This window comes from Sphaeramia orbicularis, chromosome 16, assembly GCF_902148855.1.
Source record: "Sphaeramia orbicularis chromosome 16, fSphaOr1.1, whole genome shotgun sequence".
Classification (NCBI taxonomy): domain Eukaryota; kingdom Metazoa; phylum Chordata; class Actinopteri; order Kurtiformes; family Apogonidae; genus Sphaeramia; species Sphaeramia orbicularis.
Window position 1 is genome coordinate 9,852,937 of NC_043972.1, and position 14,022 is coordinate 9,866,958.

At 35.4% G+C, this 14,022-nt stretch overlaps 1 protein-coding gene across 8 annotated transcripts in view; it reads right to left on the reverse strand.

Moving 5' to 3' along the window:
• Positions 1 to 14,022, reverse strand: part of snap91a (synaptosome associated protein 91a) — a 114,815-nt gene that overhangs the window by 56,161 nt on the left and 44,632 nt on the right. For all 8 annotated transcript variants that reach the window (XM_030157099.1, XM_030157100.1, XM_030157102.1 and 5 more), the window contains exons 2-4: positions 10,445 to 10,587; positions 2,678 to 2,753; positions 1,091 to 1,193 (exon numbers count right to left, since the gene is read on the reverse strand). In XM_030157099.1, the coding sequence (XP_030012959.1) occupies positions 1,091 to 1,193; positions 2,678 to 2,753; positions 10,445 to 10,587 (322 nt within the window). The remainder of the gene's footprint in view (positions 1 to 1,090; positions 1,194 to 2,677; positions 2,754 to 10,444; positions 10,588 to 14,022) is intronic.

The window sequence follows — 14,022 nt, forward strand, 5'->3', positions numbered from 1 at the left end:
GGCCATCTGATGTCATCATGTCTATACGTGTGCTGATGTCTCTATGTACAGTCACGGAAAAAATTATTAGACCATCAAAAGTCACCAAAAACAATGATTATGCAATCCAGTCCTAACTCCTGTGTGTGTCATGTGACTAAAACAGACAGAAAAGAAAACATGGAATGTCTACGAGCACTGTCTTTGTCAGTACAATGACATAGATACTGATGGAAGAACTGAAGTGATTTTGGTTTTTATCAAGAAGACATGTTAAATGGATAGATATCAGCTCTGAAATTAAACTACTATGACCTATTTTTGTTGTTATCATTATATTTGTCCAAACAAATGGACCTTTACTTGTACCAGGCATTAAAATGAACAAGACATTGAAAAAAACAAGGGGTGGTCTAATCATTTTTTCCCACAACTGTATGTTCAGATTCAGATTCAGATTCAGAAAACTTTATTTATCCCATACGGGCTAATTCATTTGCAGCTTACCACAGACATCAGCCTACACCCAAAAAGCAATGTGACAAACATAAATAAATCAGTCTACAAATACAAGATCATTGGAAGCAACTATGAATAAATGCATTAAATAATCAACAATAAATAATCCATAACATAACCTAAAAAAATCTCACATTAAATGACTAAAATGACTGCTGTCAGAGTTTAAAACTGGGATAGCTGAAGGAATACAAGATTTTGAACATCTGTTGGTTCTCTGTGTTGAAACAAAGTTGAGGTTTTTATAGACATTTGAAATTCGGCCCATTATAAGTAAATGGGAGAAGATAAAAGATTTTAAAAATTCACAAAAAATGTGAACTTTGACCCACTTTTCCCTAAATGTAACCACATCTAATCTGGGTCAGTGGGAATCTATAAACTCAATTTGGTATGAATTCAACCAATAGTTTTGCTGCTAAAGTGTTAACAAACAAACAAACCAATCGAACCAAAAACAATACCCCTTGTCTCCCCTTTGGGGGGTGGAGTAATAATAATAAGACCTTTGATAACATGAAGTGTAAAGTGTGCATCACATGTTCAGCTGGATACCAGAGGGTTAAATAGGGAGGGACATTGGAAACAGTACCCTTTCTTGACTCGGCCGAAGTCGAAGGACATCTGTCTGTAAGCGAAGGCCTTCTCGTTCAGATAGCGGCTGTAGCGTCTGATGAACGTCGACATGTCATAGCCTGAAGGAAACACATGGAAATACAACTCAGCGAAGAGCAGGGGTGTCAAACATACGACCCACAGAGGGTTCTAATCTGGACCATTGGTAAAGCATAATAACCTATAAAGAATGTCAACCACAAATTCCAAAATCTAAAATTTTAACAGTATTCTGCCTGTTATTAAATGTTTTGTGTCTTTGTAGATCCACTCTGATCTGTAAGTTATAATATACATGTGTAAATGAGAAGATGAAGCACAATAGTGTTAAAATTACACATATTTTTCTTAATAAACACCAGGTTGTCCGTGGTTGTTCGTGTTATTCACATTTTTAGCTTACTGGCCAACAGGATGGTCAGCTAAATATACATTCATTCATTCATTATCTGAACCCGCTTTGTCCTCACTAGGGTCACGGGGGTCGCTTGGAGCCTATCCCAGCTACATAGGGGCGAAGGCGGGGTACACCCTGGACAAGTCGCCAGTTCATCGCAGGGCTGAACATATAGAGACAAACAATCACTCTCACATTCACACCTATGGGCAATTTAGATTAACCAATTAGCCTATTAGTGCATGTCTTTGGATGGTGGGAGGAAGCCGGAGTACCCGGAGAGAACCCACGCAGACACGGGGAGAACATGAAGACTCCACACAGAAAGGTCCCACCCCCCGTCGACTGGTGTTGGAATCGAACCCAGGACCTTCTTGCTGTGAGGCACGAGTGCTAACCACTGCACCACCGTGTCGCCCAGCTAAATATACATACATACATACATATATATATATATATATATATATATATATATATATATATATATTATATATATATATATATATATTTATATATATATATATATATATATATATATATATTTAAGATGAAGATGGGTTGAAAGTGGAACCTGAACTGAATTTGACACCCATGACATAAACACTCAAATGAAATCTTAAAAAAGCAAAATTACAACATGCAAAAAGAGGAATAAGACAGTATTTTACATGTCTCCAATATGCACAGTTTAGCTGTAATCATCCAGGACTAAATTCCCATGACAACAGGATGTACAGTGAGTGTTTATCGCCATGGGAGACCATTTCATTTCCAGGGATACAGATTTAACTGAGAGTAACAGTGATTTAAGAAACAAACCTAGAAAAGCAGTCAGAGAGCACAGACCTCCGCCAAGACAGACCCCCCCCTCCCCCAGTCACCACCAACATTTTATCATTTGTTCCTTGTGCCAGTATCAACATTTCCTGAAAATTTCCTGAAAATCCGTCCATAACTTTTTGAGTTATCTTGCTAACAAACAAACAAACATGCAAACACACAAAGCAAAGTGATCACAATACCTCCTGGCGGAGTTAATAGCAGCTGACAGAGGGATGGTTAGGTTGGGTTTCATTCTGCTTTCATTGAAACTGCAGAACTTTTATAGAAAGAGCAGAAAGATGAACCCTGAGGTGAAAAAGCAAAAGTAAAGGATTCACCACCCACCGTGAGAGCCGGTTTTGTCCAGGAAGTTGCTGAGGTTGAACAGGGTGTTTCTAGACGCCAGGAACTGCAGGAATCTCTGCAGGAGAAAGCACACATGGAGGGTTATTGATGTCCCTCTGCAGGACACACCACGAAAATACAGCAAAATGGTTCTAATTACGACAAATGCAGAATTACACTATGTGGACAAAAGTATGTGGACACATTGAATTCAGGTGTTTCTTTTCTAACAGGGGTCTGGAATACAAAACAATAAGGACTAATGTCAGAATATAGTTTTATATTATGGGATAAATATCATTACATTGGTTAGTTTGGGTTGATTTATCTTTGCTTCCTTTGCCTCAGAGATGGTTTTAACTTAATTTCTCTCAAGATTGATTTTTTTTAAAATCCATGACTATGATTTTAAATGTTCTTCCTCTAAATTTCTAAAATATTTTTCATGCTCTGACTGACCTTATTTTTAAAGTATTTTGCTAATTTTATTCTTATTTTGCAAGTTTTGTACATTTTATTCCATGAATAACTGAGGTAAAGCTGTATTTTACACCAATTATTTCCTTGTATTGATAGAATTAGTGGATCAACAGGTATTAAACACTTTAGATCAGCAGATGGTATTTGTTGCCAGAGGCTGTTTGGGTTTTTATGGGTTAACTTCCTGTAATTTCTCTCAAAATTGATTGACTGAAGGAAATATTGATGTTTATAAACTATATGGACAAAAATATTGGGACACACTCACATCTAGAGCTGAAAGATTTGAGATAAAAACATCAATATTTCCTTACAGTTTAATGGGAGCTTCTTCTTCTTAAGTGAGATGTGAAAAAAGTAGATGGTTAGTTGTGGTAGAAAATTACTATTCACAGTCAGAGCACAAAAAATATTTTAGAAATTTAGAGGATGAACATTTAAAATCACAGTCATGGATTAAAAAAAACCCAAAATCCATGTTGAGAGAAATTCAGTAAAAATCTTCTCTGAGGCATTTTGGAAACAAAGGTAACAATTTAAACCAAACTAACCAATGCAATGATATTTATCCCATAATATAAAACTATATTATGACATTGCATTGGTTAGTTTGGTTTAAATTGTTATCTTTTAACCATTGATTGATGTTTTTATCTCAAATCCTCATGAACAGGACATCTTACAGCTGTATACATGGTGTGTCCCAATACTTTTGTCCATATAGTTTAAAAACGTCAATATTTCCTTAAAGTTTAATGGGAGATTTTTTTTCGTCAGTGAGATGTGAAGAAAGTAGATGGTTAGTTGCGGTTAAAAAAATTATTATTTACAGTCAGAGCAGGAAAAATATTTTAGAAATTTAGAGGAAGAACATTTAAAATCAAAGTCATGGATAAAAAAAATAAAATTAATGTTGAGAGAAATGAAGTCAAAACCATCTCTGAGGCATTTTGGAAACAAAGATAATTTAAATCAAACTAACCAATGCAATGATATTTATCCCATAATATAAAACAATATTCTGACATTGGTCATTATTGTTTTGTATCCCAGACCCCTGTTAGAAAAGAAACACCTGAATCTAATGTGTCCACATACTTTTGTCCACATAGAACAGCTTTACTTCATTAGCATTTTAATAAAAACTCAGCTCTGCTCCTCATGAAAGACCTGTTTTACACTTTACAGATGAGGTGCATTTTCAGTAGCTGAATGTCTGCTTTTTACTTTTACATTTTACTGTTATTTAAAATAAAAACAGAAATAAAAGGCGCTTATGGCTTAAAGGCGTCACCTTCATCCGTCTGTGGAACACAATGGGATTAATACGACAGGTGTGACGCTATTCTGGTGGGTTTCTGAGAGACTGATCCAGCGTTAAAGGAGCAACTAAAGCGCCTTCTGTGTGGGAGGGTGTGAATATAAATTAAACACAGAGAAAATGATTAATAATGTAGACGACTGGGCTTATTATGTACACAGTGAACAGGAGTGAGACATCCTCCCTGGAGAACTCACAACCACACACCTCCTACCACTTTTCCCACTATACACGATGGCAGTGGTGGAGGGAAAGATTCTGAAATTTTAATTATTTAAAGCTACAAACACTCCACTACAAATAAAAAAGCACGCAAAGTAAAAGGCATAATGTTGTCAGGAAAACGTCTCAGTGTTTTTGCATTAATTCCTGCTGTATCATTACTGTGTATGTTGCATTTTACTGCTTTTTTCAGCTTTGTGAGGATGTATTTTCAAGTAAATCAGAGCGGGTTTGTTCAGCTTAAAGAAGCAAAGGACAGAGAAGAAAAACAGCCAAATCTGAAAAGTAACTAAAAGGGAAACATAAAGTGAAATAAAACAATGGTCTACATTTTTTTTTAGAGATGATCTGCCTCAGAGATTAAATGTGCTAAATGTTACATATTTTAACCCTATAACGCCAAATGTATCATATTTGATACATGAGTTTTGAAGCCCTCTACATGATCAGTGATATTTTTTTTTCTTGAAACACCTGATGTATACAATTAGATACATGCAATACACAGATAATCCACCAGGGGGAGGAGTTCATTCACCAGAGGCCTTTCCAGTGACACTACAAGACTGACATTAATGAGGAAGGAGGAAGAACTTTGGCAATTTAGAAAAGAAATTACCAATTTGTTAGACATGTTTGTGTTATATTATGTTTTTGTTTGTTCAAAAATAACACTGAGCAACAACAAATTTATTGTTTAAGTTTTTTGAGCTGATTTAGGATAATTTTGGTGTGCTGAATCCAAAAATCACATTAATTTTGGTCAATCAGGTCAACTTTCTGAACTATGCTACATATTGGCTTTTTAACATTTTTGCTTACATTTATGGGCATTTTCACATCATATGATACAAAATTCTTTCATATTTCTTGCAATAAACGAGTTCTGAAGATTTTACTTTTGCCAATTTATGATTAATGGTTTTTTTAATATTACAGGTGAATGAAATGGCTTCGACTAGAAGATCTTGCAAAAATAAGCCTGACGTATTCTGCTACATCTGCGGTGAATACACCATTGTACCTAACAGGAATCCTGTTAGAAAATGATTTTTTTCTCTTAAAACCTATTTTGGGTGAGAACTATATAAAAAATCAACTGATAAAGTCACAAAAATGCAATCAATTTTGTGAGAAGATCAATTTTTTCAAAATCAAATTAGCCAAAAAACCTGCCCTGATTGAGAAAAACAGATGTCATTTTTGGATTTAGCGGTGCAAAATGGTCCTAATTCAGTTGAAAAAACCTAGACAACTTGCAAAAAACATTTTTTTGTAACCCAGTGTAATAATATTTGAGCATTGAGACCCGATGGATCAAATATGATACAAAATTGGAACTCATAAATGGAAAATGATATTTGAAAAAAACATTTCTTTTTGGTTGTTCAGAAGGACCAGTTTCAAAGAACTGGAATTTTCTGTCAATGATTTAATGGTTCAGGCTTTACAGGGTTAATAAGATTAACTGGAAAATAAACGACCAAAGTGCTGGTTTGCTGATGTTTTCAAGGTATATGATGAAGTGTTATTCCATGTATATGTTGGTTTATGTACATTTATACAACAGATTTATAAATGTTCCACTGATAGAACCTGTAAAGTGAATGTATTGTCGTGTGCAGACAGTGTTTTGAAGTAGATCTGGTAGCTCTGACACTAATATTCATTTAGAGTTAAACCCGTTCTGTCGTTAATTCTTGAATTTCACATTTTGACCCAAGGCTGTATCTGGGAAAGTTCAGCCAAACCGTATTTAGGACTGGATTTATCTTTATCGGTGACTCACACATGTTACAATTTCACTACTTTTATTCTAGAAGCATTCGCCTTATAGACCAGTGAAATGAAAAACAGGTGTCAGGAAACAGCGAATACATCACCCATTCTCCCATAAGACGTACATAATCACCTCCTCACATTATTCACACACTAATTAAGTTTATCAGGGAATCGTATTCATGCACCAGCGGTCAAAGCGGTCCGCCGTCACCTGCACATTCACCCTGACACCTGTTATTTCAGCTACAGAAGGTTAATTCTATCACTGTGTAGAACGCTGCTCTGCAAAGCATGCTGGGATACAGACTCCACTACTCACTAAATATCATAAGGATGCAGCTAAATTATTGGATATTTCATTTATATATGACAGTGTTATTTATTATTTGTCGATAAAGTGTAACTGGGACTCAGTATGTAATCAATGCACCTGGTTTAAGGTCATTACTGTTGTGTAGAAATAGGAATAAAAAGAGGAATGGAAATGAATGCGTCTAAGAAACTGGTCCTAAAAACAGGACAGAGGGGCTAAAAATTCAAACCAGATGTAGACTAATGTTATGAAGCAAGTTTGGAAGCACTTTGGGTCTGTTTTAAAAAGAAATATTTACTGAGATAAAAGAGAAACTATTTTTCAGACAAAACATATTTTTATTTTTTACATTATTTTTTAATACAAAAATCTGCATGTAACACGGTCAAAAGGACACGAAAATTATGCGCTACTATTTTTTTTGTAAATTTCTCTTTGTTCTCTCACAGGTCCATTTTGGGAATTGAATAAATTATTTATTAGCATATATAAATATGGATATGGAATAATATTTCAAATATTCATCAAAAATTGAAAAATCAACATTTCTCAAAACTCAACAAACTTTACAGAAATTGTCCCAAGGAAGCAACAAATAAAATCTGAAATGAATCTGACCGGTAGTTTCGTCGCCTTCACAATAGTTCATGGCTGATGGGCCGATGAGCGAGATTAGCAAGTGATGCTAATGTTCTCATCAGTCTAAAACAATTAATCTTCTAAACAGATGTACAAATTAACTCACTCAAAAATATAGAGCTCAGGGTTGACTAAAGAAAATACTTGTTTAAAAGACTAGGATCAGTATTGGTAGTGAGAAAAGAACATGATTTATCTGAATAAAAATTAAATATGTATTCTCCTCTGTTGTATATTTAGCAATGATTATTTTGTTTGTTTGTTTGTTTGTTTGTTTGTTTTCATGTGGAAACATTGTGTTAATTGTAAATAGGGTTCAGTAAAATAAGTCTTAACTTCAGCCTAAACCCTTTTGGTCGCATTGTATTTGGAACAAATGGATATGTTGCTTATGTTCGTTGTTTAACCCTTTCATGCACAGTGGTCACTACAGTGGACAGTTATTCTACAGCTGTTCTATTGTATATTTATGGATTTTGTTGTTTTAGTTCCATATCAGTTAACACAGTGGATGCTTATGTATCATCCCAAACACTGCAATTCATACCATTACTGTAAATTTGCTGTTCTAGATAAACCTGATCTGCACTAACATGTTTGAGTGTAAAAAAAAAAAAAAAAAAGCAAGTTGTTATTTAACTGTAATTAACAGTTATGTTTTTTGCTTTTTTTTGCATATAATCTCCATGCAGGTATTGTTGAAATGTGAGAAAACATCAAATTAGCAGCATTAAAAATGTTTTTATCTCATAGTTTTCACACAGTATATCAGTAGATACATGTTTCTTTGCTTCTAAAATTAAATGCATGATTTTGTAACTCCATGTAAAATCGGTTCATAAAAAAAAAATTCAATCACATTGGGTTTTTTTCATGCCTAAAGAGGAATAAAAACACTTAGGAAAAAAAAATCTTGATTAAGATTCTCATAATTCATGCATGAAAGAGTTAACGTAATTAACGACCAAATAAACTACAACTACTAATAATGTTGTATTTTAATATAACCCCAGTGGATCCTCCTCTGTAGTCGATAACTTCTCTTTTCTTCTATTTAATGCAGCAGAATACCTTTTCCTATCATCCTATCTCTGTCTGTTTGTCTGTTATTGTTTTGTATTCACAGCCTTTCTTTTCTTTTCTGTCAGGACATAAACTGGGTCAGGAGGTCCCGACCAGGAACCAGAGGTCACATACCCTCAGTTAACTCCACTCATGTCTTTGAGTGGAGTAAAAATACAGGGAAAAAGTGTTGAACGGGCATTTTTCGGTGAATTCCATGGAGAGAAAAATGCTTTGGTCTGGTGTTTTCATGCAGAGAACGTAGAGTGAATGTTCCTGCATCAGAACTACGGTGTGAACCACAGATGGATCTGAACCACCGACATGGAAACGCCAAACGCTGAACCATTCACATTTATAAAAGGGACTCAAAACAGGGAAAGATTTACAGGTGATAGTTGTTTTTTATAGTTGTTATGGTTTATTTAGATGCAATAGTTTACAGGGTTCCTACAGGTTTCTACAAGTTAAATTTAAGACTTTTTAAGACCTTTTTAAGACTATTTAGAATAGAATTTAATGCCTATTTCACAGCCAAACTGGCAAAAATTTGTGACTGCTACAATTTAGGAAAATGTATTTATTTACTCCAGCGGCTTGATTCTCACTCTTTCGAGTCATTTCTCACTGGGGGCTGCAAAGTTAGCAATAACTGGTTCATAATTTTAATATAAATTGTCAGGTTGGAAAAGATGGAACTGAGTCGACTAACGTTACTTTCTTTACAGTTTGGACACATTTAACAGACACATTTAAGCACAATACAGAGAACAAGTTAATGGAAACAGAACTGAAGACCTACCAAATTCAAATTTAATACCTTTTAAAGACTTTTTTAAGATATTAAATGCAGATTTGTAAATGTAAGACTTTTTAAGATCCTGAGTATATAGTTTATTTCATTGATATAGTTTATATCACAGGTGTCAAACATGTGGCCCGGGGGCCAAATCCCCCGGGCCCCCGGGGCCAAAGGGTTCGATCCGGCCCCTGGGATGAATTTGTGAAATGCAAAAATTACACTGAAGATATTAACAATCAAGGATGTTAAAATCATTTTAGGTCAGTTCAATGTAAAGTGGATCAGACCAGTAAAATATCATCATAATAACCTATAAATAATGGAAACTGTAAATTTGTCGATTTTTTTATAGTGTAAAAAAATAAAATTGCGCAAAAATGTTGACATTTACAGACTAGCTTTTAACAAAAAATGTCAATATCTGAAATGTCTTAAGAGAAGTATGTGGAATTTTAATAATCTTCTCCCTGTTATTTAATGTTTTGTGTATTTGTAGATCCACTGTGATCTGTAAGTAGTGATTCACATGTATAAATGATAAACTAAGCTGTAATATTGTTAACATTACACTTATTTTACTAAAGAATTTTCAGGTTCATATTTGTTTATGTTATATTCAAGTACAATTTGTAGATGTAAACATTTTCATTATGGAATTTACTTTTTTCACTCAAAAGTTATTATCCTATTATTTGTATTATTTTACTGATCCGGCCCACTTTATATCATATTAGGCTGTATGTGACCCCTGAACTAAAATGAGTTTGACACCCCTGGCTTATATAATATTAATCTTGTCAAATTTTGTGCATTTTTCACAATTTTTACTGCTTATTTTTTGTCTTTACTCATTTTTATGCTTATGTTTGTCCATTTTTCATGGCACGGCAGCTGTAGCCTAGAGGAAAGTCTATCTATCTATCTATCTATCTATCTATCTATCTATCTATCTATCTATCTATCTATCTATCTATCTATCTATCTATCTATCTATCTATCTATCTATCTATCTATCTATCTATCTATCTATCTATCTATCTATCTATCCACTCTAATATATCTAAACCCATTGGCAGTGCCTTTAGTGTTAGGGACCCCCACCCCTACCCCCCATGTTGGTCTCCAGGTGTGTGTCCCCTCCCTCACCTCGTTGCCGTGCACCATGAGGTGGTGGGTGGTGATCAGGGCTTTGAAAACCACCACCCAGCTGGCGTTTCCCGCCCTCTCCATCAGCGTGTCCGCCATCTGGGGGACGTTGACATTGGTCTCCTGTGTGGCCTGGATCAGGTCTGGGGGAGCAGAGACAACAGGACGTCAGGTTATGGATGTGGTGGGGGGGGCACTTTCAGACCAGGTACAGTGTACAGTGTGTGTGTGTTTGTGTGTGTGTGTGTTCAGAGGCTGTGCTGTAGTCGTGCAGGGGTGTGTCAGAATGCAGAGGCTTTGCTGCAGTTCACATCTCTCCTGCATTCAGATTTCTGCTTTCAGTTACAGGAGGTGTTAGTGTTCTGTAAAATGATCCAACACCTGCAGATACTGTGATTATGGAAACCTGCCTCAAGCCACGGTATTAATGGGAAACCCTTTAACCCCTGACATGTCTGTGGTGAGCGTTCGGAATACATGATTTATTTTAAATATTCATACAAATTCAACCGTTTGCTCTATAGGAAAAATTTCAAATCGTGCTGATAGAATAGACCTTGTTCTTTCCATAGATATCTGAGCATGCCCAGTACACCCCCCTACCCCCTGTATAATGGGGGGTAAAACACAGAGCAATGAGTGAGACCGATTAACACTTGCACTATAAAAATAGACAGTTTGGGCTTTTATTTTTCCACCATTTTACTTGTCGTTTTTTGTTTTTTCTGTTGTTTCCAATGTTGTGGTGATTTTCCTTTCATTTTTTTTAATTGTGTTTTTACCAAGTTTTGACCGTGGAAATGCTTTATGGAGTTAAACAGGTGTCAAAAAGCAGCTGGACTGATTTAGAAAAAAAGAGCCCAAAACTAAAACTATTAGGCCCAAATTCAAATCCTTGTTTCCACTTCTTCAACTGTTTATTCGACTGTTGTTTGTTTTCAAATTCAACTAATTCTGTAAAGCCCTGTGTGTCTTTTTTTATGTTATATACCTGTTGTGAAGCACATTGAGTCTGTCTTGTGCATGAAATGTGCTTTATAAATAAAGTTGGATTGAACTGAATTGTTGTTCAGTGTGCTCCAGTTCACAGTTGATGTTTAACATCTTAAATCTCTTATTAATGTACATTCTATTGCCTTTAGTCCAAACTTGTCAAACTTCAGTTCCTCTTTGTCTTTTTCTGTTATTCCACCTATTTTGACCCTAAAACACACAATAAAGCAAAACCACTGAAGAAAGGCGTTAATGAACCTGAAACAGACGCAGATTCACAGCAGCACTTTTACCTGGAATCATGTCATGGAGGTTAAAGGGTTAAGTTATTATGTCGATTTTTTGGATTTTCACAACCCATATGTCTTTGTATTTACATTACGATTTCAAATCCAACATTTTCACTCTACATCTCCCCAAAGACAGATCTTTCTAACGCAATATAAAGCTGTCAGCAAGTGTCACAATGTCAGAAGAAACAGTTTAGATCAGTAGGTGGAGTGACTATATCTGTATCGTCAGTCTCAACTCATTTTATTTCATCATTTATGTAAAAAAAAATGTCTTCAGTGAGAACATTTTGCTTTACAGTCAGATATTTGTTCATTCTAAGATGAAGCAAATCAATCGAAAAGGCTGAAGATGACAGGAGTCAAATCCACTGTGAGGTTTTAGTCCTTAGACTGAATTGCTCATGTTCATTTATTAAATAACAGATTCATCTTTTCAAGTGTGATGAGCTTTGGGTAGTGCTTCAGAAAGCTGTGGTTTTCACTGATGCTTCAGATGATGCTATCGCAGCCTGGCGTGAGTCACACTGGCGGCTGCTTTGTTCGTCTTCACAGCCATTTGCTAATAGAAGGACGAAGCAGAGGCAGTGGGAGCAGAATATTCCACAGCACAGACAGAGTGGAAACAAAAAAAAGGTCAGGATTGTATGAGGAGCGAAGCTGAAGCGGTAAATAGGAGATACGAGTCAAATGGAGTCTCCAGAGTGATGTCATCAGAGGATTTTACCAAATAAATGTTTAAAACTGAACAAATAAAACAACTTCTAAGAGATGGATCCATGAGACCTGACTCCTTTGTATGAGATAGTTTCATCAGAATACTTAATAATGTAAAGTATACTATAAAAATACTATAATCCAAGGAGAAACTGTTGTGTGTACTTAATAAAAAGCAGCAGGAAGAAAATATCAATACAACAACAAATAAAAAAAGGAAATAATAAATATATATAGAGGCACCTTGTCTTATGAGTTGAATTCATTCCGTGACCAAGCTCGTAATTCAATTTGCTTGAATATCACATCCATTTACTCCATTGAAATGAAATGAAATGCTATTAATCCGTTCCAGCCTAATAACCTGAAAATACATTGAGATAACGTCTAGCAAATCCAAAACGTATTTCTAACCTATGAGTCACGTGCTTTGAACCTATGTGTAACTTATACCGAACTTATCTCTAGCGCATATTGTCGTATGTAGACGTATTTGACGTGTTCTGAATGACCTCTTTTCACCAAAGCATTTCTCCCCTGTGGACAGCGACAGCAGGAGATAACACCTGTAATACCTACTATCACCATAATCTTCAAATCTAGAATTATATTTGAAAACATAACATGTTGCACACTTTTAATATCCCTTGGCCAAATATAGCTATTAGCTCATTGAAAAGACATGTCCCCGTTTGACCTTGAAAAAGTAGGTCAAGGTCACCTATTTTCGATAGGCCTCTGCTCCATTCCAGGATGCATTCACAGTATACATTTGGTGCAGATATGTCAATGCATTCTTCAAATGATGTGACCACATTGTTGAATGGACAGACAGACAGATGGATGGACAGACAGCTGACAAACAATTGCAGTAGCCCTCTGACCAGAGTTGGCCGAGGGGTAAAACTAACAACTAAAATAAAACACATTTAAATTAACCCTGTAAAGCCTGAATCATTAAATAACTGAGAGAAAATTCCAGTTCTGTGAAACTGGAGCCTTTAGTGGTCCTTCTGAACAACCAAATTTAGTTTTTTTCAAATATCAATTTCCAAATATGAGTTTCAATTTTGTATCATATTTGATACATCAGGTCTCAATGCTTAAATATTATTATGTTTGAACAAACAAAAACATAATTTAACACAAACATGTCTAACAAATTGGTAATTCCTTTTCTAAGTTGTCAAAGTTCCTCCTCCTTCCTCATTAGTGACAGTCTTGTAGTGTCACTGGAAAGGCCTCTGGTGAATGAACTCCTCCCCCTGGTGGATTATCTGTGTATTGCATGTATCTAATTGTATACATCAGGTTTTTCAAGACAAAAAACGTCTCACTGATCATGTAGAGGGCTTCAAAACTCATTTATCAGATATGATACGTTTGGTGTTATAGGGTTAAATGCTACGGAGCCGCAGAGTAGGATATATAAAAATAGGGTTGACAGGAGGAACTCGTCAGTACTCCTTAAGACGCCATGGTGAGCAGAGACATGGAGGATCCACCACCAGAACACTAGCTGTCCAAAAAAAATTTTTTTTTTTTTAGGAAAACTTTTTTGAAAACTAGCGGTGGTTT